Source organism: Ornithorhynchus anatinus, chromosome 7 (genome assembly GCF_004115215.2).
Source record: "Ornithorhynchus anatinus isolate Pmale09 chromosome 7, mOrnAna1.pri.v4, whole genome shotgun sequence".
In the NCBI taxonomy this organism is placed as follows: domain Eukaryota; kingdom Metazoa; phylum Chordata; class Mammalia; order Monotremata; family Ornithorhynchidae; genus Ornithorhynchus; species Ornithorhynchus anatinus.
In genome coordinates, this window is record NC_041734.1 from 43,749,402 (window position 1) to 43,776,792 (window position 27,391).

The 27,391-nt window shown below is 45.9% G+C and overlaps 1 protein-coding gene across 1 annotated transcript in view; it reads left to right on the plus strand.

The window, feature by feature from the left end:
* The window catches only part of MROH2A (maestro heat like repeat family member 2A), a 55,562-nt gene extending 29,157 nt beyond the window's left edge, over positions 1-26,405 (plus strand). The window contains exons 22-43 of the mRNA XM_007669072.3: positions 44-166; positions 1,207-1,359; positions 2,004-2,126; positions 4,076-4,155; positions 7,266-7,374; positions 7,679-7,774; positions 9,125-9,229; positions 9,744-9,867; positions 10,070-10,185; positions 11,049-11,201; positions 12,599-12,753; positions 12,933-13,092; positions 13,173-13,351; positions 14,490-14,627; positions 16,877-16,991; positions 17,690-17,836; positions 18,454-18,636; positions 21,596-21,751; positions 22,984-23,112; positions 23,900-24,002; positions 24,758-24,823; positions 26,106-26,405. Of these exons, the coding sequence (XP_007667262.1) occupies positions 44-166; positions 1,207-1,359; positions 2,004-2,126; positions 4,076-4,155; positions 7,266-7,374; positions 7,679-7,774; positions 9,125-9,229; positions 9,744-9,867; positions 10,070-10,185; positions 11,049-11,201; positions 12,599-12,753; positions 12,933-13,092; positions 13,173-13,351; positions 14,490-14,627; positions 16,877-16,991; positions 17,690-17,836; positions 18,454-18,636; positions 21,596-21,751; positions 22,984-23,112; positions 23,900-24,002; positions 24,758-24,823; positions 26,106-26,194 (2,802 nt within the window). The 3' untranslated portion in view covers positions 26,195-26,405. The remainder of the gene's footprint in view (positions 1-43; positions 167-1,206; positions 1,360-2,003; positions 2,127-4,075; positions 4,156-7,265; positions 7,375-7,678; positions 7,775-9,124; positions 9,230-9,743; positions 9,868-10,069; positions 10,186-11,048; positions 11,202-12,598; positions 12,754-12,932; positions 13,093-13,172; positions 13,352-14,489; positions 14,628-16,876; positions 16,992-17,689; positions 17,837-18,453; positions 18,637-21,595; positions 21,752-22,983; positions 23,113-23,899; positions 24,003-24,757; positions 24,824-26,105) is intronic.
* Positions 26,406-27,391: the final 986 nt, after the last annotated feature.

A 27,391-nucleotide genomic window follows, 5' to 3' on the forward strand; every position in this document is an offset into this window, starting at 1 on the left:
GGGCTCTGGGGGCCTTGATCTTGCTTCCCTGATCTCGTTGCAGGGAGTTATTTTGTGCCTGGGCTTGTGTGCCAGGGGGCAGGTCATCACCGTGCTGAACGTCCTCCAAGAGTTTGAAGAGAAGATTCAAGAAGCAGAGGATTCCTGGCACATGAGTGCCTGGCGGGTAAGACCCCCCTCCCCCCACCCCCCCGCAGCTCTTTCTTGGGCAGACGTGGTCCAGGGAAAGTGGAGGCAGGGGTACCAACTGTTGCAGGAGAATTCAGGTTGGGCTTTTGGAAAACCCATCTGTCTTCTGCCAACTTGACCACCTCAGCATGCTTTGGGCTTCTACCTTGGCTTAAAAACTAGGAAAAATCAATGACAAACCCTTTCTCATTGCAAAGGAGGATGAACATTGGTCACTTGCTTTCACTGTTGGGATTCTGATGGGATGTCAGTACTTATTGCCACCATTCGGTGTCCATTAACCAAAGAGCAGTGTGGTCCAGTGGAAATAACATGGCCCTGGGAGTCAGGAAGTCTGGGTTCTAATCCCAGCTCTGCCACTTGGCTGCTTTATCGTCTTGGACAAGCTCTTTAAATTTTCTGGCCTGTTTCCTCATCTGTGAAATGGGGACAAGATACGTATTCTGCCTCCCCTTTATACTTTGAGCCCCATGTGAGACAGGCACATGTCCAGTCTGCTTAAATTGTATAACCTCAGTGTTAGTACAGTGCTTGGCTCATAGTAAGTGCTTTACAAATGCTATTATTGATAGTAATATAATTAATGTTAATTAATCATAACTATAACACTTGACGTGCATTATCATTATCGTTATTATATTATTATCATACCACATCCACCCCATTGCATCTTATCCTGAAATCAGGCTCATTTTTCTCCCCCATCAATTTGCTTTAGTATTTATCTGCTGCATTCACTTAAACAAAACTTAAGGCATCCAGGCAGGCCCTCCACCTCACCACCCCCACACCCCTTTAGTTTCCATTGTGGTCACTGTAAGTGCGAAATAATAATTCTGAAACTGAAAAGCATCATTCAATATTTTATAAAGGTTTATTAAAAACTATAGTTGTGGCCAGTTATCTCTTTGGGTGAACACTTGGCAGTAGATTTCTTCTCCCTGAGTACTTAAGGGATCGAGCTCAATAATACCAGCCGGCAAAATGATGAGTCATTTCTTTCTCTGTCGAATTCAGAGTGATCACCCTTGGAGGAGGGAGGTGCTTAAAAGTGCCCTCATCGCCATGTACAGCAGTGTGGTGGCCCACTGCCATCCCAAGATGCTGCTGTCCCGAGTGGAGAACAAGATTACCAAAAAAATTCTGCACCACTATGCCACCAGTTGCCAGGTGATTATCACTTCAGCATGCTGGGTGCTGAGCACACATTTGAGTCTCTTCTGCTGAGACTAAGAGAGAAGGAGCAGGCCTGCTGGATCTTTAGCTCTGCTCCCTGACTCAGTGCCTGACCCTACCCTAACCAGGAGATTGGAGGGCGGGAGGTAAGCTTGAGGGCTCCTGTGGTTCCTTAAGGCTACTAGGGGATCTTACCCAGCCAGGACCTTTTCCTCAGGACTCAAAGCGGTCCCAAGTGTTATGAGAAGCAGCATGGACTAGTGGATAGAGAAAGGGCCTGGGAGTCAGAAGCACCTGGGTTCTAATCCCAGCTCTGCCACTCGTCTGCTGTGTGAACTTGGGTCAGTCACTTCACTTCTCTGTGCCTCAGCTATCTCATTTGTAAAATGGGGTTGAGACTGTGAGCCCTAAGTGGGACGGGGACTATGTCCAACCTGATTTGCTTGTATCCACCGCAGCTCTCAATACGGTGCCTGGAACATAGCAAGAGCTTAACAAATACCACAATTATTATTATAACAAATACAATAAAAAATGCTCATCCTCAAGTGCCAATGAGTGACCTAGAAGTCAGAAAGATAGGCACTGATGCCTCTGTTTCACGACTAACTTCTTTCTCTTCCTGTTGGTGGATTCAGGATGTTTCCCTCAAGCTGGCCTTCATCCAGAGCATCATGCAAATCAGCTTGGCCATCCAGGGCTCTGGAAAGCTAGACACGTTTGAGTTTATTTACAAGCCAGAGCTCACATCATACCTGATGGTGAGGCCGAAGGAGTTTTTGTGGTTTTGTGTTTTTGTGTACGACTTGTCCGGTTTTCTGCTTAGAGTCACATAGTGGGAGCATTCAATCCTTGGGAACAGCTCTTTGTCAAGTATTATTATTTGTAGTAATAATATTTATTGAGTTCCCACTGGGTGTAAAGCACTATACCAAGTTCTTGGGAAGACAAACACAAAGAAGCGACCCCCGGAAGCACCCACACAGGTCAGAGCTCACCACTCTCAGTATGGAGGCCCCTGACCACCAAGATTCATCCCCTGATACTTTCCTCCCAGCCCACCTGTCACTGATCAGTTAATCAATTTTGAATGCTTACTATATGCAGAACACTGTACTAAGCGCTAGGGAGAGTATGATATAAGAGAGTTGGTAGACATATTCCCTGATGGGGAGATGTCTCTCACAAGAGTGGAGTGGGTAGAAGCTGCCTTCCAAATTGTTCAAATATTGGGAAGGTTCTAGGGCTACCCTTCTGGGAGAGGTGAAAAATGTGAGGACAGTTCCCCCCAAAACAATAATGTTCCACTGACTTTGTAGTCATCTTATTGTTTGGCTGTTTTTTTCCCTGTCATTTCCTTCCCTCTATGTCTCTCCCTGGTTCCTCTGCTTTCTGACTGGGAGGGTCTTGTCAACCAAGGACCATGTCTGAATTAACATCCTCATGCCTTAGCCCCTAATAGAGTGTTTTTCCCAAAGTAAGAACTAAATAAATGTCATAAATAATTATGAACCTAGATTTTGACTTGCAAGTTTCAGAGATCTGATTATGTCTGGAGAGCTAATCTGGAGAATAAACACATCTGGTTATTCCCCCAGGAATCAATCAAGCAATGGTTCTTATTGAGTGCTTACTGTATGCAAAGCACTGTACTAAATGCTTGGAAAGTATAATGCGATAGAGTTTGTAAATGCAATCCCTGCCCACAAGGAGCATACAGTCTTCAGGGGAAGACAGTCATCAAAATAGATTATGGATAAAGGAAATGGTAGGGTATAAGAATATTTACATAAGTTCTGTGGGGCTTGGGTGAGTATCAAAATGCTTAAGGTGTACCCAGCCAAGCGCATAAGTGATGCGGAGGGGAGGGAAGATGTTGGAAAATGGACTTAGTCAGGGAAGGCCTCTCAAGTATGATTTTCATAAGCCTTTGAAGGAAGAGAAAGGGAATTCCAGACCTTAGGGAGAACATGGACAAGGGGGCGGTGGTGATTTAGACAAGATTGAGGTACATAGAGTAGGTTGATGTTAGAGGAGCAGGGTGTGTGGGTTGGGTTGTGTAGATCAGTGAGGTTGGACAGGAAGGTGAGAGCTGATTGTATGCCTTAAAGCCCATAGTAAGGAGTTTCTGTTTGATGCAAAGGTGGATGGGTAACTATTGGAGGTTTTTGAGAAGTGGGGATATATGGACTGAATGGTTTTTCAGAAAAGTGATCCAGGCAGCAGAGTGAAATATGAACTGGATAGAAGAGAGGCTGGAGGCAGGGAGGTCAGCAAGAAGGCTTAATGCATTAGGCAAAGTGGGAAATAACTATTTAGATCAGCATGAGAGCAGTTTGGCTGGAGAGGGGAAGGTGGATTCTACAGATGTTGTGAAGATAGAACTGACAAGACTTCATGACAGATTGAAAATATGGGTTGAATAAGGAGATGTAGAGGATATTGCCAAGGTTATGGGCTTGTAAGAAAGGAAGGATGGTGGTGCTGCCTATAGTGATAGGAAAATCAAGGAGAGGACAGCGTTTGGATGGGAAAACATTTTAGTATGGTGGCTCTGAGCTACTTCTATTAGGAAATGGGTAAAGGATTGAGGAATGTTGCCATGGATGACAGGGTGTGTTGAGTTGGTAAGACATATAGGGGGACTGAAATGTCCTGTGGTATGCACAGTCTTGGTGCTGGAATTTACTCCTCTGTTTGTATGTGGCAGGTTATTCTTAACTCAGAACCTCTGGATGCTCTTGTTTCTCCAGTGCGTGGTCTGGCAATGACAGCTCTTCGACATCTAAGGTAGGAAGTGTAGGAAGCACCTACTATGTCACTAGCACCGTGTTTACCTTGGGGATGGATACGAGATAATCAGATCAGATATCCCTGACCCACCCAGGACACCCCTTCTGTGTCTAACCTTAATTACTTGTATCCACCTCGGTGCTTAGTACAGCATGACTTAGTGGATAGAATGTGAGCCTGGGAGTCAGAAGGATCTGGGTTCTAATCTCTGCTCTGCCACATGTCTTGGGCAAGTCAATTCACTTCTCTGTGCCTCAGTTACATCATCTGTAAAATGGGGATAAGAGTGTGAGCCCCATGTGGGACAGGGACTGTGTCCAGTGTGATTAACTTGTATCTACTCCAGTGTTTAAAACAGTGCTTGGCACATAGTAAGCACTTAACAAGTACCAAGCAGCGTGGCTTAGTGGAAAGAGCACAGGCTTGGGAGACAAAGGATGTAGGTTCTAATCCCACCTCCTCCACTTGTCTGCTGTGGACCTTGGGCAAGTCACTTAGCTTCTCTGTGTCTCAGTTACCTCATCTGTAAAATGGGGGTTAAAAGTGTGAACCCCACGTGGGACACCCTGATTACCTTTTATCTATCCCAGCACTTAATACAGTGCTTGGCACAAAGTAAACACTTAACAAATACCATAATTATTATTATTATTAAGCACTTAACAAACAGCACCATTATTATTATTAGGAAGAGCAAATTTAGAAACTGAGATATGTGGAAAGGTTAAGTGACTTGTCCAAGGTCCCTCAGTGGCCCAGTGGCAGAGGTGGAATGTGAACCCAGGCCTTCTGACTTCAAATCCCATGCTCTTTTCACTAGGCCATGCTGCCTTCCACTAGATTGTAAGCTCATGGTAGGCAGGGAATGTTTCTGTTAATATTGCTATATTCTCCCAAGTGCTTAATACAGTGCTCTGCACGCAGTAAGCGCTCAAATAAATAGGATTGACTGACATCACTGCATCAGATGAATGGTCCACCCAGCTCAGGATTCAGCCTCTGAGAGGGGCTTGGAGGAGCGATATGATGGATCTCTCTTATCTTCATCCTAATGATTAGCATTCCTAACTTCCTCCTTTAATCCTAACTTTCCCTTCAGAGTCCCATTATTCACTCCTTGCTTTGCTTTATCCAAACCCTTCTTGAACCTGTTGATATTTTCTGCCTGCCCAGACCTGTGGTAATGAATTCCATATGCTGACCACCCATTCTGTGGAGAATTGTTTCATTTGTTTGTTTCAAGGAGTATTTCCTTTAATTTACTTGGTGCTCCAGTGTATTTGCCAGGCAACTCTTTGGCTGGCTATACTTCTGGGGATAAGTATAGTCAAGCATGGGGATAAGCATGGAAAATGGTAAGAAACCAATACCTTAACAGACAGGTTGGGGAATAATGTTCTTAGTAATAATTATGTTATTAGTTAAGCACTCATTTTGTGCCAGGCACTATTGTAAGCACTGGTCCTGACATCTCTACCTTGACTCATTCCATAGCTGGTGGTGGACCAGCAATAACAATAATGATCCCGGCTTAGTCCCAAAGCAGAATTATTCATTCATTAAATAGTATTTATTGAGCACTTTCTATGTGCAGAGCACTGTACTAAGTGCTTGGAATGTACAAAGCGGCAACAGATAGAGACAGTCCCTGCCCATTGACAGGCTTACAGTCTAATGGGGGAAGGCAGACAGACAAAAACAATAGCAATAAATAGAATCAAGGGGATGTACATCTCATTAACAAAAATAGGGTAATAAAAATACATACAATTGAGTGGACAAGCACAGTGCTGAGGGGAGGGGAAGGGAGAGGGGGAGGAGCAGAGGGAAAGGGGGGAAAAGGGGGCTTAGCTGAGAGGAGGTGAAGGGGGGTAGAGGGGCAGCAAAGGGAGCAGAGGGAAAAGGGGAAGCTCAGTCTGAGAAGGCCTCTTGGAGGAGGTGAGCTCTAAGTAGAGCTTTGAAGAGGGGAAGAGAATTAGTTGTGAGTCAGGTATGCAGCCATCTAATTTGAGAAAGACGGAGACTTTAATGCATCACGTTGCCTAAAGAGGCAGCTAATATACAAAGATACCAGAGATAAATGTCACTCCCCTTTATAAAAGGACCACCAAATGATGTTCATTTCGTCTTTAAGCATAAAAAAAGATTAGACCATTCTAGATTTGTTATTCTAAAGAGGGGAAGACCTGCAGAGTCTTTTTAGACCAGAGTTCAAATGATGGTTGAATTCTGTGTCCCTGATCAGCTGTCTGACTTCACATACTCTCCTATTTATCTTCCTCAAAATAGACAGTCAGAGGCTGCTTCAGGGCACACTTGACAACCTCTACCTGCCCCATTTCTCTCCTTTTGAAAGTGAATATGAACCAGATCCTCCAAGTCTTCTTCTTCAGACCAGTCAGAAGGATAGTTCTCCTGGAAATCCCTTCAAATACCTGAAACTTTTCCAACTACTTTAGCTTTAAAACCAGTTGGTGTGAAGGGAGAAAAATAGATGTGAGCTGCAAAAATAATAATCGTGGTATTTAAGATGCTTTGCCAAGCACAGCACTAAGTCCTGGAGAAGAGATAAGGTTAGATAAAGAAGCCATAGGCTTCCAGCCAGGTGATTGGGGTGGTGGGGAGGCTCCTTCTATCCCTATGGAAGGATTATAGAGCCCTCCCTCTCTATACGGAAAGCTCAGTGTGGGCAGAGAGCATGTCTACCAACTCTATTGTATTGTACTCGCTTAAGTGTTTTGTACAATGCTCTGCACACAGTTAGTGTTCAATAAATACCACTGATGGATGGAGAACCCCGGGTGTGCCCCTCACAGTCACGTGTCACTGGCTATTTTTATCACCTCATAATAACTGTGGTATCTGTTTAACACTTACTCTGTGCCAAGCACTGTACTAAGCGCTGGGGTAGGTACAAGATAATCAGATCAGGCTGAGCCGCATGGGGCGCTCAGTCTAAATGGGAGGGAGAACGGGTACTTAAATACCATTGTACAGATGAGGAAACTGAAGCACAGCATTAGAAGCTAATGATTTCTTGTTTATCAAGCATCTTCAAATGTCCTGGGAACTGTTCTGAATCTGACACTGGTTCTTCCCTGTCTCAGTAAACTGAAGCCACTTCACTCTCCTGAGGAAATCTATGAACTAATGGACAAGAGTCTCCAGTGTGTATTTCCTCTTCCTCCCCAGGAACAGTACAGTGAGCAGATAAAGGTAGGTGGGCAGATCATCTCATTGCCGTGAACCGTGCTGAGCCGTACATTGAAGAGGGCCAGATTTTTCCTCAAACCCATTTCTCACCAAGCCCATCTTCATCTAGACTTGTATTCAAATTTCACTCTGACCTTGTCCCTGACTTTGCCGGCTATCAGCAGAGCTCTGATTACACTTTCTTTCCTGAGTTCTCTTAAACCCTGTCCCACATCCCCACCCAAAATGCCCAGTCAAAAGATTACGCCTCATTTCATGTCACCAGAGTCGGTTCTAATCTCGCCTGCCCTCTTCTTCTTGATTTCAGATTTTGTATGATTCCTCTATGAATGCATTGATGCAGCTAATGGAGTGCCTTCTGGAAAGAGTGCTGGACCCCAAGGGACTTCAGGAAACATTTCATGTAGGTCTCTTTGGACAGATTTGGATTTCTTCTTTTCTAACCTTAGTACAGTGGTAATTCAGATTCAACTGGAGCATGAGGAAAGATGGGGTTTTAATGAGCAGGGAGTGTTTAAAAGCCTGGGTTTTTTTAAAAATGGTATTTGTTAGCACTTACTATATGCCAGGCACTGTAGTAAGTGATGGGGTAGACTCTAGTTAATCTGGTTGGACACAGCCCATGTCCCACATCAAGCTCACACTATTTATCCCCATTTTACAGAAGAGGAAACTCAGACACAGAGAAGTAAAGTGACTTGCCCAAAGTCACAGCAGAAAAGTGGCAGAACTGGGATTAAAACCCAGGTCCTCTAACTCCCATGCTCGTGCTCTTTCCATTAGATCACACTGCTCCTCAATTCAATTCAATTCAATCATATTTACTGAGCACTTACTGGGTGCAAAGAACCGTAGTAAGCACTTGAGAGAGTACAGTATAACAAACAGACACATTCCCTGTCCACAGCAAATTTACAGTCTAGAGGGCGAGACAGACACTAATATAAATGAATAAATAAATACATTTCCTCTACAGGAAAGACATTAGAAAGGTGATGTTGTAGTAAATTGTAATGAGAATTTCTGGGGCACTTTGAATTTACAAATTGTTTCACCATCATTCTATGTGGGCTTTTCCTCCCATCAAGGGTATGGATGGCGGAAGCAGCATGGCTCAGTGGAAAAGAGCCTGGGCTTCTGAGTCAGAGGTCATGAGTTAGACTCCCGGCTCTGCCACTTGTCAACTGTGTGACTGTGGGCAAGTCACAACTTCTCTATGCCTCAGTTATCTCATCTGTAAAATGGGGATTAACTGTAAGCCTCACGTGGGACAACCTGATTACCCTGTATCTACCCCAGTGCTTAGAACAGTGCTCTGCACATAGTAAGTGCTTAACAAATACCAACATTATTATTATTATTTTTGCCACCAGCCCCCTCAGATTCTGAGACCCTTTGGGAAGGAACCATCCCTGGGAACTGGAAAATCTCAGTAATAATAATAATGATGATAATTGTGGTATTTGCTAAGCACTTACTGTATGTCAGGTACTGTACTAAGCGCTGGAGTGGTTACAAGCAAATTGAGCTGGACACAGTCCCTGTCCCACATGGGGTTCACAGTTTCAATTCCCATTTTACAGATGAGGTAACTGAGGCACAGAGAAGTGAAGTGACACAGCAGACACACAACCAGATATGCACACTGATGTTAAGATGCTGGCTCAGTGGCAGATCTAATGTCCCCAACTCCAAAAGCTGTCTGTCCAGCAGGATTCCTAAAGTCACTTATTTCTCTATGCTCTGTCCTCAGCTTCTTGAGAAGTGGCTTCATTCAGAGAAGGACTGGGAGAGAGAGAGGGCTGTTATGCTTAGCCTTCATCTTCTGCAAGTCTACAGGGAAGGCATTGCTATCCTAGTGAGTACAAGACTTTCTGCTCAGAATCCATCAATTAATGAATCGGTGGTATTTATTGAGTATGCAGAGCTCTGTACTAAGTGCTTGGGAGAATATAACAGAATAGGTAGATATGTTCCCTGCCCATAATGAGCTTACAGTCTAGAGGAGAAGACAGAAATTAATAAAAATGATTTCTAGATATGTATATGTGCTGTGGGGCTAAGAGAATACCACATTTCCAAAGAGTACAGATCCAAGTGCATAGGTGATGCACAAGGGAGCATCCAGATGACTTAGTTAACATTATCCTACATTGAAGGGGAACAAGCCTCACACAGAGGTCAATACACCCTGTGTTAGCTCAGTTTCCTTTTTTCAGAAGAAGATTTAGTCTCCATGATGAGGACTCTCCTCCAAAAGCAGTCTTTTACTTCATAAAGCAAATTTGACCCTTTCAGTCAAGTAGAAACTGTGTGTGAGAGAGAGAGGGAGAATGATCATGAGGTCATCTCCTTGTTTCTCCCCAAATAAGGTACCACTGAAATCTGGACAGTTTGGCACTCTGATCGGGCTCTTCGCTCCACATACCTGTGATTCCCGGCCCCAGACCCGCCAGACCACCATGGATGTCATTCACTGCCTTTTAGACCTCCAAGGTGAGGAGCAGAAAACGCCTTGCTGGTTCTTTAAATGTCCATTGTGCTCACTGTCCCTCTCTGTATGTATTGTGGCCTTCATTCTTTTCCCCCCCTCCAATGGTGTGGATGGGCCCAAAACAAAAACACCATTTATCTCATCATTATCACACCCTAGTTCAAGTACAACAAACTTTGTTTTCATTTTGGTTCTTACTTGCAGCTCAGCCATGGTGCATACAAGACACAGTTGCCGAAAAAGAGTTTTTGGACATTAAAGAGGAACTCACATCTAAAGATGTTAAGATGATTTATGCTGCATCCTCCAAAATTGCAAAGGTGACTGAGCCTGGGCATGGAGGGCTAGAGGCAGAGATTGTCTGAAGGTTAAAAGCCCTAGTGAAATCTTCACCAAAATGGGTCTGGCAGATTAAGTGGAGCCAAGATGAGTCCTACCAAGTTCTTTATTTTGTTGTGTTTCCTTGTTGGGGTAATGGCCCAGGAGCCTTACTTTGCATACCATCTCTAACACGCACTGTTATTTTCTTCTCTGTACTTGTTGCCTGGAAAATGGGGAGTTTCTTTCCATACTAATTTCCTTTTCATTCTGACCAATCTTACCTTGTGAGATGGGAATGTAAAACATACGTGCTAGAATTTCATCCATTTTAGGGATCTCCAACATGGGTGGCAATTCAGGTTTCTGCTCCAGCTTGCATTTTATCTGCCAGATAATCCCAACCTAGAACTCTCAAGAGCCGGCTTTAATGGGAACGACAAAGTGAGGACCCAGACAGAAAACAGACAATGGAAGTCACAAAATCATTACCCCCATTATTCAACCCAATGCTTTGTGACTCCATCGCAGAATGGCAGGAATATGCTTTTCTTCCTCTTCCATTTTTCCTATGGAGTAGGGTCCTTTCCAGATAGGCTCCAGCATCCAGGTTAGAAACCAAACTACCCCTTATCAATAGGATGATTGAGACCATGTTGGGTTCAATCTTCCCAAGAAGATTTAGACCAAGTGGCTGCATTCAAGCTCAGAACCTAGCCATCAGTGTTCCCAGATTGCTCTGGCTCCGCTGGCCACAGGCTCTCGAGGACATGGGCAACAGGAGTGGGCTCTCAGAATGTCCTGGGATGGGCCCGACACGGACTTCGAGACCTGCTGAGGGAATGGACTTCTGGTTTGCCTCTAGGTGGTTATTAAGGAAGCACATTCGGAGGAGATCATGGTCCTGATCCAGAGCACCTGTGAAAGTCTGGGGGCCACCAACACCACCCACGATAAGGCAGCTGTCACCTGGCTCAACTCCATTCTCAGGCTGCGTGTCCAGGAGCTGGAAGATAAGGTACGGTGGCATGTGCCAGGCAGCTTGGCTGAAGGCCGGGGGGATTGGTTGTCTCACAGAATGGGCAACGGTGAGCTCAATCACTAATTGCTGGCATCCATGTTTGGGATCGGCTCAGGCCGGTCTTCCCTAGACTGTAAGCTCATCCTCTAGACTGTAAGGTCATTGTGAGTGGGGAATGTGTCTGTTTATTGTTATATTGTACTCTCTCAAGCTCTCAGTACAGTGCTCTGCCCACAGTAAGCACTTAATAAATATGAGTGACTGACTCCAGGGTGTGATTTGCCATCAGCAGCAGCCCCAGTTTTCCTGGTGTCAAGGGCACCCAGTAAGCAGGGTCAGATTTGGGGTGCTGTCTTCCCAGGGGTATAGTTGCTTTTTGGCAGAATAAGGGATTCTATGGAAGGGCCCAGAGTGTCCGGGCCCCCAGAAGGTGTTCACTCAGGGGCATCAGGTCAGCTCAGGCCCTGTTGGGATCCACGGACCCTGTCTCCATGGCACCTCCAGTGGAGCTGAAACCTCCCCAGAGACCCAAGACCCAACCAATACTGACCCAAGCTTGGTGTTTAACCAGAACAAAGTAGGCCATGCTGCTGCCTGACTCACTGTATTTGACTCCCGCTCAGTCGGCAGCTCTGGGGAGTTGAGTTGTTTCGATAGTGCTTGGTGCCTATGCTGCTGTGGGCCATTCAGTTCAATTGGCTAACGTTCCAGGAGAGAGGGCAGTGTGGTCTAGTCATCATCAATGGTATTTCTTGAGTGCTTACTGTAGATAGAGAACTGTACTTCTAACCACTTGAGTGAGTACAGTACAACAGAGTTGCAGACACTTTCACTGCTCACAATGAGTTTACAGTCTAGAGGGATAGAAAGAGTATGGCACTGGGAGTCAGGAGACAAGTTCTAGTCCCAGCTCTGCCATTAGCCTGCTGGGTGACTTTAGACAAGCCATATAGATTTAAGATAATCAGGTTGGACACAGTCTCTGTCCCACACAGAGCTCACAGTTTTAATTCCCATTTTACAGATGAGCTAACTGAGGCCCAGAGAAGTGAAATGACTTGCCTAGGGTCACACAGCAGACAAGTGGCATAACTAGGATTAGAACTCAGGTCCTGTGACTCCTAGGCCACACTGCTTTTCTAACACGTATTAAGTGTTTGATCAGTGCCTCGTTTACAATGAAGGAAAAGTATGTTACTAGACCACTAACTTGACTAGGATAAATCTTTTCCTTGCCTCATGCTTCAGGGTCCCCATCTATAAAATACTGTTGTGAAGTGTCAATGGTCTTAATACATTTTCAGTAATATTATTTTCTAAGTAGCTGGCATCTTTTTAAAAAGGATACATTGGGAACATTGGCCAACTTTTACAGAGGCAGCTGCCCCTTTCAGGTACCGGAGATATTGAGTGCCATCCTGGCCCACCTGCCCCTCATCCTGACAAGAGATGTGCAGCACCTGATAATGGAAGCGGTTGTTCTTCTGGCCCACAGCTACCAGGAGACAGTCCTCACATGCCTCTTGCGGCAGCCCCTGCCCCTGGACAGGTAGGTGGTTTACACTGAATGAAAACCAAAATCCCAAGGAACATCCAGGGATGCCAGCCTTTTTCCTTCTTTGTGACTCCACTGCCATCTTTTTCCAGCCCCATGCTGGACACCGGACAAGATGGGCTAGATTAGGATCCTTGCCCTTTGTTAGCTTCTTTCGGATGATTATGTTGTAGACACATTACTGAGTTGTGGGAGGCCCTGGCAGAAGATGTCACCCTTGCCCAGAAGATACTGCAAGCTCTGGTGGCCAGAATCCAGGAGAGAGCAAGGCCCAAGAGCAGCCCGGCTTCCAGAATGGACATCTGGCGCCTGGCTGCTGTCGACCCCCTCACGGTGAGCAGTCAGGGGATCTAGAGCCAGGGAGAAAAGGGATCAGAGCCTGACCCAGGCACCCATGTTCTGTGATCTTTCAGGCTGTGTGTGCCTTGCATGTGATGGCCGGGTCCCTGGACAGCAGGGACTGCCTACAGGAAGTCTATCCAGAGTTGATCTACACCATCCTCCAGGAGCTCAGCGGCACCCACCAGTCAGATTGCTCTTCTCCCAGACTGCATACTTGGAGGTGCATGGAGAGTACACTCACCCCTTGCAGGTACTTCCTGAGTTGGGAAAAAAAGCAAGGGATAGAGCAATAGGGCACAAATATGCTTTAGTGAAATCCTCCTGAGATTTCGGTAAATCCCACTCTATATACTATTCTTTGTTGAAGAGAGGCTCCATGGGTCTAACAGGGACCTATGAGCTCAGGGGCTTAATGTGTTATTCCTGCCTCGACCACTTTTTTGTAGGTTGCCCTTGAGAAGGCTATTTGTCTTTCTGGGCTTCAGTTTCTTTACTTATAAAATGGGGAGATAAATAACCTGCTTATCACAGTGCTATGTGGAATAACTTCTTAGATTGTGAGTCCCCAAGGGACCGGGTGATGTCTAATTCTCATTTGTGTAATCACACCCAGCGCTTAGTACAGTCCTCTGAACACAGAAAGTGTTTAATAAATACTAGGTCATGGGTCCTAATCCCGGCTCTGCCACTTGTCTGCCATGTGACCTTGGGCAATTTGCTTTGCTTCTCTGTGCCTCAGTTACCTTATCTGTAAAATGAAGATCGAGACTGTGAACCCTGTGTGGGACAGGGGCTGTGTCCAGCCTGATTTGCTTATATCCATCCTAGCGCTTAGTACAGTGTCTGGCACAAAGTAAGCACTTAGTAATAATAATAGTAATTATTATATTTATTATTACTACTAAGATGATTGTTGAATTTTGCTCAAGGCAGGGCTCCTCACACTAACAGTTGGTGGCTTTAAGGTCTGCATTCAAGTACTGTGAAGAATGTTTCCATCAGCATTTGATGGGAAAGTTGAGGGGACTCCTGATGTCATTTGGATCTGATGAGAGGTTGTAATAACAATACTAATAGTGGTATTTGTTCAGTGCTTACTCTGTGTCAGGCACTGTACTAAGCGCTGGTGGATGAGATAGAAAATTAGATCAGCTGTTCGGACCCAGTCTCTGTTCCACATAGGGCTCACATTCTAAGCAGGAGGAAGGACAAGTATTTAATCTCCGTTCTACAAATGAGGAAACTGAGGCCCAAGAAGTTTAATGCTTTGCCCAAGGTCACACAGCAAGCAAGTGGTAGAGCTGGGATTAGAACCCAGGTCATATGTTCTTTTCACTTTGCCGGGCTGTGGGGTGCTGGTGCCACCCCACTTATTTGTTTTGTCTCAGGCTCACCATCGAGGCACTCCAAGGGTTGCTGAGCAAAGTGGGAAACCAGGAAATCATGAGAGCCCTCACGGATCAAGGAGTTTGGTCTCTCCTAGAAGACCCCAGAACTTACGTGGATGGTATCTGCCTCCTGGCTGGGTAGGATTCATCCCTCTTTCTGAAGCCTCAGCCACTCAACCAGGCACTCACTGAAGGGGAAAACAGAGCTCCATTTGAGACACATGAATATGAATGCTGATACTTTAATGATTGGGTGTGTGTCAGCCAAGTGGATTTTTGCAGAATATTTTAGCTTGAAATGACCATTTTCTCTTGAATCTGCACAGGGAAAATCTAGTCTCTGGAGCCAAGAATATTGCACAGAGAAGAGCAGTGTTTCAGGAGCCAGGAGCACTTCTTTTCCAGAATCCCCTGGGAGCCATGCCAGTAGAACATCCTCCTGACTTCATTCACTGCCAGCCCCAAACCATTTCCCCTCATATGACTGCCATAGTGATGGAGTCTAGGAGAGGGGCCTAGGACACAGCATCCAATGCTCCAAGCAGCAGCAATCCATCAAAGTGTCACGTCCCCCTTGCTGCTGGGGTACTCAGCAGGCAATCACCGGGAGACAGGCTGAAATCGATTTTGGATCTATCTTAATAGCCCACTTTTGGGTTGATGGAAAGTATTTATGCCTTTACAAAACTTCCAAGCTAACTGGCATTGGCTTTTCCCCATTCACTGACTTACCTGCTGCTTGTCTTGGCCTTCCCTTGAGACCTTCCTAGCTTCTGAATAAGTGTACCTCAAACGCTTCTGCTCTGGTCCAGTAGAAAGTGGAGCCAGGTGACCTCCTCCTAGAATAATTATTCTTTCATCTGCAGTGGTTCAGGAGCCAGGGAGAAGGGGCCCCATCCAATTTATCCATCCAGGACTTGTCATTCAGATGCTTTCACTGGTTCATTCAGTGGTGCTTCTCAAGGGCTCAGTGGGGGCAGAGCACAATGGGGAAAGGTGCAAAGATGAGAATTCAGGAGAAATCAAAGGAAGTTCATTCATTTACTGTCGCATTTATTGAGTGCTTACTGTGTGCAAATCACTGTACTAAGTGCTTGGGAGAGTAGATTGGGGGATAAGGGGAAAGTGGGAGTTGGCAATGGACACAAAATGAAAGAACAAAATAACAGCAAAACAGCATAAGGAAGTCACAGTAAAAGCTGAGATACATAAATAATAATAGTGGTGGTATTGGCTAAGCATTTATGATGTGTCAAGCACTGTGGCAAACACTAGGTAAGTACAATACACAGGCATGGGCTTGGGATTCAGAAGCTCGCGGAGTCTGATCTTGACTCCTCCACTTGTCTTCTGTGTGTCCCTGGGCAAGTCACTGTACCTCAGTTACCTCCTCTGCAAAATGAGGATTGAGACTGTGAGCCCCACATGGGCCAGGGGCTGTGTCCAACCCAATTTACTCATATCCACTCCAGAGTTTAGTGCACTGCTAGGCACATAGTAAGTGCTTTACAAATACCACAGTTATTATTATTACAAACCAATCAGATCATTACAGCCCCTGTTCCACTGGGGATAAATTCCAGCTGCAGGAACAGTTAGTATCTCATGGATGGGTCATTTCAGAGGCCAAGGACATTCTCACCCCTCTAAAGGTCTGAAAAGTGGAACTGCAGTGTCTCCTCCCTGTCCCACCCTACTCGGTCAGGTTGGAAGATAATTACACCCCCACCAACCCACTTAGTACCCCTCTCCATATTAAACCAGAATGATGTTACCTCTTTGCCTGTGCCATCCTACTACAGTCCATCCCTAATAAACTAGGAGGCATACTAGCCTTAGTGGCATCCATTATAATTCTAATCTTAATCCGCGGCTCAGTGGAAAGAGCATGGGCTTTGGAGTCAGAGGTCATGAGTTCGAATCCCAGCTCTGCCACTTGTCAACAGTGTGACTGTGGGCAAGTCACTTAACTTCTCTGTGCCTCAGTTACCTCATCTGTAAAATGGGGACTAAGACTGTGAGCCCCATGTGGGACAACCTGATTCCCCTGTGTCTACCCCAGCGCTTAGAACAGTGCTCTGCACATAGTAAGCACTTAACAAATACCAACATTATTATTATCCCACTACTCCCCAATGAGACCTAGTTCAGAATCCCAGAAGCCAATCAATTACTTTAGTCAATCATCCCCTGGCTTGTGATTTTGAGAGAGGGGAGGGGACAACGCCTCTCCTATGGGCCCCAGTGCTCCAATGGAGGAAGAGCCACCGAGGCTGCTTGTTCCAGCCCCATCTCCTCATGAGACCAACTCTTAACCCAAGTCAAATACCATGGGCCGTTGCCTTCACCACTTCCTTCCCAGAAGAGCACCTCTTTGTCTTTCTCAGAGTCATGTTGCAGTCCAGTGCGATGAACTGGCCGAGGTTCACCCAGTTACTGCTCTCCAGCCTGGACTCTGACTCTGTCAGCTGGAGCATCAGTGGCACAGCCTTCTTTACGGAAGTGAGAGAATATGGGGCTGAAATGGGATGTGTGTTCATTGGAAAACTTGATACCCACAGCAGGCTGGGGGCCCATTTAACCTTCCCTGCCAAGGAAATCTGTGTTGGGCAATGGAACATAAGCCATCTTGGTTCTGCTAGTAGTAGTAATAGTATTTATGCAGTATTTACTGTGTGCAGAGCACTGTACTGAGTCCTGGTAGAGAATACATAGGAGGGAATTAGACATGGGCCCTATATCTCAGGGGACTCCCAACCTAAGAGGCCCAAGATGATTGTTCCAAATTCCCCAGCTTTAGGGTTTATTGAGGAATCTTCCTGGAAGTCAGAAGTTCTAATACCTTATTGTGTAGAAAATAACATGCTGCTTAAGAGTAAGATATTTGTTCTGGTCCTCTAATTGAATGTGCTGGGTTACCAGTAGCCCAGTTTTTCCTCAGGTGACACCCTCCACCTTGGATTAGAAAAATGAGTTTATTTTTGAATTCTCTATAAAGGGAGGCTAAGGATTTGTGCAGTGCTCCATGGCTGGGAACCTACATCCATCCCCACTGTCCCTTCTAAAAGCAAAGAAGAGCTGGGGTGTCCCATTCTGACTTGTCCTGCTTTGGGATGTCTTGCTCTGGCATGTTGTGTTGTGGTGTCTTCCGCGTTGGTGGGAATCGTGAGATCTGTTGATACAAACCTTTTGTTTTTCAGCTGATGTGTGACTCTGAGCTACACAAAAAGAAGCTGCTGAAACCAGTGATTTTAAAGTTATCCAAAGGGGCGGGTCATGAGAACAGTACCCTCCGCCTTCTATCTGTGAGAGCCCTGGGCAACCTAGCCATAGGAGCCCCCCATAAGGTAAGATCGGGCACTGAAGCAGAGCTTCTCAACCCTGCAATTTCCCCCCCAGTAGCCCTTCATCACATGATTTCTCTTCTATCATCCCACTTCCTCTTCTCATGAACTAAGCAGCGCTGAGCTCTCTGAAACCAACAGTGGCTGCAACAGGTGACAAGAGAAAGCTGCCCAGAGGCCCCAAGCAATGGCTGTGTATACACCCATTGTTGGGTAGGGATTGTCTCTATCTATTGCCGAATTGTACTTTCCAAGTGCTTAGTTCAGGGCTCCGCACACAGTAGGTGCTCAATAAATACAATTGAATGGATGAATGAACCAATAGTGAGGGGGAATACTGACCTGGAAGACTGAAGGTGAAGATGATGGGAGCCGTCACATTCCCATATGGCTACTGCTTATAGTTGGGCTCCCAGAGTTCCCATTCTGTGTCTTGATCGTCTGCCACACTTACTGCCTTTTACCCATCTTCTCCACCCCTCCCCAGTGCCCTGAAGAGCCCCCACGGCAACCATGGTGGTGTTTGAATTAGCCCTCAACTCCCATGGAGGTAGGGCAGTAGCCTCATCTCAGGCAGAACAGGGGAATCAGCGAGGCTGACCTATCTTGTTTTTGCTTAGGTAAAGAAATACCGGAAGCTCCTGCTGAAAGTACTCCTGGCTGCTCTGATTGACCCAGTTAGTCCCAAAGTGGCTTATGAGGGTATGATCGCCCTGACGAAGATCTTGGGGCTGCTCAAGGAGGAGCAAGTGGGGGTGTCATTTGAAACCATTTCCAAGCAGTGCAGAGCCTTCTTCGATGATGTAAGTCAGTGGCACTGGGGTCCCGACTTTCTAACTATTTCTAGGGGTGGGGACGGAGGCGATAACGTGTATAATTTCTAAGAAAATCTAAGGTTTTCCTCCTATCCATCCTGTGCATTTCTGTGACCTTCCTGGTTCAGAGGAATCTGTCCTGTGCTGGTGCTAATCAGAGAAAAAATGGGAGCCAAGCTGACTCCCTCCTGATACCCTTCCAAATCCTTTACTGCCATCTTGCCTGCTGAGGTCCTGGGTCTTGCAGTTGTTCTCAAAGGGCAGCTCCCATCATCTTCACCTTCATCAGTCTTCCAGATCAATATCCCCCCTGACCATTCATTCATCCATTCAATCGTATTTATTGAGCGCCTACTGTGTGTGGAGCCCTGAACTAAGCGCTTGGAAAGTACAATTTGACCACAGATAGAGACAATCCCTACCCAACAATGGGTGTATACACGACCATAAATTGGGGACCTTGCAAGGAAACTCTCTCATTTCCCTCCCACCTCCTCTGCAGCGTGCCCACTAGTAGTAGAAGTGGAAGAGCTTATTGGGTGCCCACCTGGTTCCAGACACAGCACTAAATGGTTGAGAAGTATAAAACAAAGAAGTGACACGATCTTCGCCCATGGAGATGATATTCAAATGCAAGAGACAGACATAAAAATATTTATAAATAGAATAGTCAAGAAAAATGTATGTACAAATGAATAAACATTTACACTAAAGTACTGAGAAGGAAGATAAATAAGTTCATAAGTGTATGAGAGGCTGATGGGTTAGGAGACTTGGGATGTTGGGGATTAATCAGGGAAGGCTGATTGGAGGAGGTGGGATTTCAAGAGGGCTGTGAGGAGAGCTGAGATCTGTTGGGTATGGGGACGGAAGGCGTTCCAAGCGAGAGGAACAGCATAAGTAGTGGGTTGGTGAGTTGAGAAAGAAATACGGTTAGAAGACTAGTGTGGGAGGAGTGAAGAGAGATGGTTGTGGAATAACAGGAGGAAAAGAGCAGAAAGATAAGGTAGGGTGAGTTGATGGAGAGCTTTGAGCCTTTAGATTTTGTTTGATGTGGAGGGATACAGGAAGCCAGTCAGGGTTTTGAGGAGTGGTGAGATATGGGCTGAGATCTGCATAACAGATTATAGGATAGCTAGGCAGGGAGACCAGCAAGAAAGATGTTACAATAATCAGGTCATGCTACCACCAGAGCTTGTACCAAGGTAGTAGATATTTGGGTAGAGAGGAAGCAGTGGATCATGGAAGAACTGACAGGATTTGGCAGTAGACTGTGTGAGAGCAGAATGACAGCGAGGAGTTGAGGATGACAGAGACTGTGGGGCTTCTGAGACAGAGAAGATGGTAGTGCTATCGACTGAGATGGGCAAGGTAGGAAGAGGAGAGAGTTTAGGGGGCAAAATCAGTGGTTCTGATTTAGACATACTGAATTTCAGGGCCCAGGTGGACATCTAAGTGGAGCTGTCCTGAAGGCAAAAGGAAGGTGCAGGAGCGCAAGTCAGATGAGAGGTCAGGGCTACAGAGATAGGTTTGTGAGGCATCCACATGGAAGTGGTAGCCATGTGAAGCTTTTGAGCTCCAAAGAGAGTGGGTGTAGAGAAAGAAGATTAGGGGATTCAGAACAGAGGCTTGCGGGACACCAGCAGTTCAGGGATGAGAACGCAGAAGAGGAGCCAGAAAATGAAACTGAGAAGGAGGAGAATCAGGTTGGTATTGTGTCAGCATAACCAAGGGCAGACAGTGCTTCAAGGAGGAGGGGGTTAATCCAGTGTCAAAAGCAGCAGATAGGGTTTCTCTTTTACCAAGATCTTTCCCTGGCAGTTTGATAGTCTATCCATCTACTGATCCCACTTTTGGAAGTGATCAGCATCCACTTTTATAGAGAAGGGATAAGCTATGTCCTCTTCTTCAACCCAGCCCTAGAGAGTAAGAGCTGTTCACCAGGTGTTTAGAATGACCGGAGATCTGAAACCAAGGAGGGGAGTGAGTGTTAGCCACCTTAGCATTGGATGTCATCTGTTTACCTAATTTCATTCCTTTATTTTGTATCATTTATAACTCTGCTCTTCTTCTTCGACCCATTTTATATTAGGCAATTTTAATCCACTCATCCACTCCCTGCATAGATTGTAAACTCCTTGATGGCACTTTAAGTTCCTTGAGGGAAGAGACACTTGTTTCTTTTTCTTCTGTTGTGTGTTCCCAACAGCAACAGCAGCTGTAATTATAGTAGTAATAATATTTACTAAGAGCTTACCGTGCACAGAGCACTGTATGAAATGCTGTGAATATTTGCCCTAACCTCAACCCCACAGCATTTATGTACATATCTTTAAACTATATTTTATGAATTATTCATATCAATGTCTGTCTCGCCCTGCAAGCTCGTTGTAAGCAGGGAAGGTGTGTGCCAGCTTTGTTGTACTGTACTCTCCCAAGTGCTGAGGACAATGCTCTGCAATTAGTAAATGCTGAATAAATATCATTGATGAGGGTGAACAAAGAATGTGCCAGTGGGAATTACGTAGGTTTGCTGGAACTCAGTCATCCTTGCTGTGGTTGCTATAACCTCAGGAAGAAGTCTGTTTGGGAGAAGGAAACCTATGTAGCTTTTGAGGTGAATCCAGATCAAGCAGTGGTACTCATTGAGCATTTTAGTAGGTACTTGGGAAGGTACAATTCAGTAGAATTGGTAGACATGATCCTTGTCCTGAGGGATTTACAAGTTCTTAGTTTTGAGCTCTGCATAGAGTAAGCAGTTAGTAAATCAATCAATCAGTGGTATTTACTGAGCACTTACCATGTGAACAGCACTGTGCTAAGTGCTTGGGAGAATAAAAACAGTTGATGATGAAAGCTATGACATCTAGTTTGCTCTAGCTTATCATATCCTTCCGAAGAAGTGAGACGAGGGAAGAATTCTGAGTCGCATCTTGTTTGTCAACAGGAGAATGATACACTGCGTCTGCAAGCCTTTATTCTCTTTGGAAAACTGGCAGTTTTGGCGAGGAGAAAGAAGAGAGATGCTTTTGCAACTGAGATGCAGAAGAGCTGGGTCCCACTCTTGCTGCACTTGCAGGACCCCAGTCCTGAAGTTGCTAAGGTAAGGTAGGCCCTTCCAGTTCCCTCTACGTCTAGCAACTAAAGTACTATTTACAAATGATTCTGCTTTCCCATTTGATTTTTGCAGGTTTCCCCCAAGTCTCCAGAACCGCACTGGTGGTTTATCCCCAAACCCAATTTCTCGTCATTCCTCTTTGTGACCATGATTGGACTCATGGTGGTATTAGAATGCTAGCAGTATTGCTCCTTGAGGCCAGGCCTTTTTTCTGCATGGTGTTAGTCTTGTGCCCCTCTCTTCACTCTGTCCCTCCCAAACATGTACCTCAATGCAGCCCTGGCCCTCACCTGTGATAGCAGGGAAGAAGGTAGTAGCTAGAATTGACTGACCCTCACCCTTGGCCAGGGTTGCCTGCTTCACCTCAGCTCTGCAGCGCTTCTTTGGCAGGGGTGCATTCTGGTGTCTAGCAAGGCTCTGCCTGTTGAGGTGCTTCTACCTGACTCGTTGGTACTCCCCTGCTCCTGTCCTGGGCCATTTTGGAGAGATCCCAGGCCTGGAGGAGACCAGCCCTTGACCTTACTCTCCTCCTGAGGAGTCTTTCCTGCAGAGGGGTCTCCTGGGCAAGATGTCTACTTTCCTTAGCCTCATTTACCCTCCCTCCCATCCCCTCCACTCCCCTCCCCTCATTTCCAGTCTAAGATCCTGACACTAGCTGCGTAGATTTGTCAGTGAGTCAATCATATTTATTGAGCGCTAACTGTGTGCAGCCCACTGCACTAAGCATTTGGGACAGTACAATATAACAGCTTACTCACAATGAGTTTACAGTTTAGAGTGGGACAGTAAGTGCTCAGCAAATATGATTGAATGAATACAGACGTTAATATCTATATTGTTTTTGTCTGTCTCTCCCAATTAGACTGTAAGCCCATCAATAGGCAGGGATTGTCTCTATCTGTTGCCAATTTGTTCATTCCAAGCGCTTAGTACAGTGCTCTGCACATAGTAAGCGCTCAATAAATACTATTGAATGAATGAATGAATAAATAAAATTACAGATATGTACATAAGTGCTGTGGGGCTGGGAGGGGGGGAAGAGTGAAGGGAGAAAGTCAGGATAACGCAGAAGGGAATGGGAGAAACCGTTAAGAGATGCACTTAGTACAGTGCAGGGCACATAGTCAGTGCCTAACAGATACCACAATTACTGTCAAGATTCCTCCCGGCTGTCAATGCGGCCATGAAAAGTGAAATGACCCAATTATGTTTTTCAGGCGTGTGAAGCCAGCTTTTGTCTGTGCGTGCCTTTCTGGGGGTGGAGGAAACTCCAGGCCACATTAGAGCAGCACGTCACCCACGGCACTGACCTGAAGCTCTTCCAGAGAGAAATGTGTGGTTACCTGGTGAGCAAACTCTAGAGTATCAGTATCGGTATATTGGGCGCCTGCTCTGCGCGGGCCACTGTACTAGGCGCACGGGGAGGGTGCCGAAGAAGTAGACCTGAGGAAATGGTTATCGCAGAGAATTTTCCAGAGAGGTGGAGCGGGAAGGGGGCTCATGTGGAGTACTGAAGGGGATTTTGCAACTAAAAGCTTGGTCGCTGTCACAAGTTTGCCTTATGCTTTTCCCCACCTTTCGGTTACACGACTGTATCTCTAAGCATCTTTGCAGAGGCAGATTGGAAAGTGATGAGGGACTTTTTACTCTGCTGTACTACTGAGTTGCTCTGTGATGCTAGGCCAATGGCTTTCCCACTCGGTGCTCGAAGAAAAGACATAAGGAAAAGACAGCACTCACTAATAAAGGCAGATCAATACTACTTTTTGTAACTGTATTTGTTAAGCACTTACTGTGTTCCAGGCACTGTAGTAAGTTCTGGGGTAGGTACCAGTTACTCAGGTTGGACACAGTCCATGTCCCACATGGAGCTCACAGTCTTAGTCCCCATTTTACAGATGAGGGAACTGAGGCACAGAGAAATGAAGTGACTGGCCCAGGGTCACACAGCAGACTAGTGTCAGAGCTGGGACTAGAAATTAATTTAGAAACTAATACTACTAACTAATAAGCACATCATGAAATACTTGCTACAATTCCAGGCTTTACAGGAAATGATAGTTTTGGAATATTTTCCAGGTTCTGCCTTCTACTCTGAAGTGGACATGTATTTGTCTCATTGGTTTCTTCCAGGCCCGGAAAGATCCTGCCCTCCTGAACTCCTTTTGTACTGAAGCCATCAATTACTTCGACAGTGAATGGGTCAAAATTAAAGTGGCTGCATCCATCTTTACAGGTGGGTACCACATCTGGTATTTTCCATTTCCCCACTCTTCCTTGCTTTGGTTCCTTCATTTCTGCTTGGGAGTAAAAGAGGTTCACTGGAATTCAGGGAGATTATCTGGGGCAGAAGTGTCCCCAGCCACTCCACAAAGGTCTCGGGGACTCTTCTCCCAAAATCTGTAGGCCCCTTCCATGTCTGAAGGTGCAGACCTTGGGCTTGAGGATCCCAGAAAGATTGGTCAGCTATGAAGTTCCCCTTTCCTTCCCCTGTGGGATTAGAGTCTTGCTTTGTCTGTTGTCACTCTCTCAAGTGTTTAGTACAGTGCTGTGCACACAGTAAGTATACTGATTGTTCAGAGTTCCCTGGGCACGTGGAACAGTAACTCTGTTCTTCTGGGGAGAGTCTGGCTTAGCTTTGATATCCCAGGATCCTTTGGTTTGATATGTCTTTGACCAGGCCAAGCCCCACAGGTTCCCACCATTGGCTACATGAGGGAATTTGTGAAGGAATGCTTCGGAGCTCTATTTGCCCAGCCATTCCTGGCTTCCAGCTGGGCAGAAGGACAAATTGTAGTCCCTTTAATGTTGGCTCTAGAATGGAGTAACCATCTGGATTGGAAATCTTTAACAAAGGCCTATTGTGGTCACCCCTCCTAAGTCAGGGAGGACCTTTTGGGGAATTTTCTTCTGGTGCAGGGGTCATATAAAAAACATGAGATTATGGGGAAATTCTGGGGAACACATCTCTTCAGCCTTGTATCCCTCTAGGGCTTGTTCTGGAGCAGTTGGCCATTCCAAACCTGAGGCAATTGGATTTGGAACACCTGCAATCCTGTGAGTAACAGACCCTGCCTACTAATAACGACCCATTCCTGAAGGGACAGAGCTAAAGGGAATAGATGTAGGGACCTTGATTCCTGTCTGACATGCTAAAAATTTACCCTACTCCCGATCATAAAAATGCCTCATTTAGGTTGTGGCTGAGCCCACAGCCTGAGCCAGCCTCTGTTCTGGAAGTTGAGGTGAGGGCTCTCGTTGCTTTAGGCAAGCTGGTGGTGTTGGTCTCATCTCTTGGGGAAGCAGCCACCATGAGTAGGGGTGAAAGATCAGTGGCAACAGTGAGAAGAGCTGGGGTCAGGCTGAGGTGAGGAGATTAGGTGAGCACTTGGTCGCAGGGGAAAGGGGAGAGGAGGAGGAAGAGGAAAACAAAGAGGAGAGAAGAGGAAGAGCTGCTGGTCAGAGTGGTCCTCATTGTTGGGAGAGATCCTGCAGAGTTGGGATGGAAAGTGAGTCAGAAAGAGGGTCCTGAGTGCTCTCTCCCTCTATCTTCCCTTTCTGTTTCTGTAACTGGGCCTCCCCATCTCTTGCTCTTTTCTCAGTTCCTCTCTCTCCCTTCTAGACTGTAAGCTTGTTATGGGAAGGGGTAGTGACTGTTGTATTGTGCCCTCCCAAATGCTTAATACTGTGCTCTGCACATAAGTGCTCATCAAATATGATTGACTCGCTTCCTCCCCCTTGCAGCTGGGCTGCCCTCTCTGTCCTCTCTGCCCTTCCCTCCCTTCTCTCCTGCTCCTCTTCCCTCCCTGCCACCACTCCACTCCTTGGAACCTTGGACTCATTCAAATCTAGTGACCTCAGAGGCTGGACCTTGAGGGAGGCTGGGATGGTGGAGGATGGGTGGTGGAGATGGTTGGGGTGGAGGAGGGATATCCCGCTTGGAACTCTAGACCCAGCTCAATGCCTCCTCCTGGTCCAGAGGAGATGTGAATCTCACAGTCAGTCCCTTGTGCCTCACCTGTCTTTCCTACAGAATTCCTGACCTTCCATGGGCAGACCTAAGCTGCAAAGGGATAGCAAAACTGTCCTCCGATGCCTTCTTTCTTGGAGGCAAAAGCAGCTGAATGTCTGTGGCCCCCATTGTTGTTTTTCAGAATGCACAGAGAGCTCTGCTGGAAGTTTTCCCAGGAGAAGTTTAATTTCATAGGGCTGGAACCAGCTAGCTTTCCTGGTGTCTCTGGTTCAGCATCTCAACAATTCTATGATTCTTGGGTCTCCTTGCTGATCCCCCAAGCCTTCTGAGTCACAGTGGGAATTTATTTTGTGTTTTTGCTCTCAGGTCTTCGAGAACTACAGGCGGATTCTGATCCCTTGGTCCAGAGAGCTGCTTTGGAGACCTTAACCATCCTTCAAGGAAGACAGTGCTGATGGGGGCAGAGATGGGAAGGAGCTGTAGTTTGGAGCACAGTTTTACTCTCCTTTGAAAAGCCAGTTTATTTGGAAAGTGGAATCATAGTTCCTTCCTGACCTGCGAATGCACTCAGTTTTCCATTACATGTATTTTTGCTAGTATTTTGGGAAGAACTCTCTTGGGGAATTAGGGAATGTTTTCCAACAATGTGTGTCTATTTGAATAGAATGAGGTGAGTGTCATGTTTTGTGTGTGTGTGTGTGTGTGTGTGTGTGGAGAGGGGAGTGTTGCAGGTCAAGGTGTGAGTGCTAGATCACAAGTTTTTTTTTTTTTAAGGTGGGTTTCATCAGGAACATAACTCCTGTGTAATGAGAGAACTAAGTGTACTGTAATTCCTACGCAAAGTGAGAGGTGCAGTTCTTAGGAAAGACAACAGCAGAATATTTCCAAGGATGATTCCCCTCAGTGGGTCTGTCCCCAAGACAAGGATCAGCAGCTGCAGTAATGCTGAATACACACAACATTCGGTCCCTGTAGAGAAATGCAAAATGTGAAAGGTTGGTCAAGAGAACCTTGCCTTCTTAACTGAAGAAATAGAGGGGTTGGTCTAAGATCTCCAAAAGGAAGTTGAAGGCAGATTGAATGCAGAAGGAAATACTGACAGAAGTGTTGTATTTGTTAAGCACTTACCCTGTGCCATACACTGGGGTAGGTATGATACAATCAGATCAGTCTCAGCCCCATCCCTCATGGAGCTTACAGTCTAAAGGGACAGAGAACCAGGAATTTCATCCCCATTTTATAGATGAGGAAACTGAGATGCAGAAAAGTTAAGTGACTTGCCTGATATTCCCCTAGCAGGTAAGTGGTGAAGTCAGGATTAGAGCCCAGGACTCCTGTATGAAGGCTCAGAACAGAAGGAAAACCTGTCTGAAAAGTGTAGAATGGTTTAGTCACTCTAAAAATACAACTTTAGGTTATGTTATTTGGAGTCTCTAATCTTCAAAACCCCTCAGGAACATTGGCTGAGACAGAAGTCAGAGGCAGGTAAACATCAAAGCAGGAACAGTCCAGGGACTCATTGTTTTCCCTGACTTCTGGGTTTACTGTACAGCTGGATTTCAACTGGGATGCATCTGCCCTGTTGATTGGAAGGTGGCTTCTTTCCCCATGAGTCCTCACAGAGAATGATGCTCAAACCATCATTTCTCAGA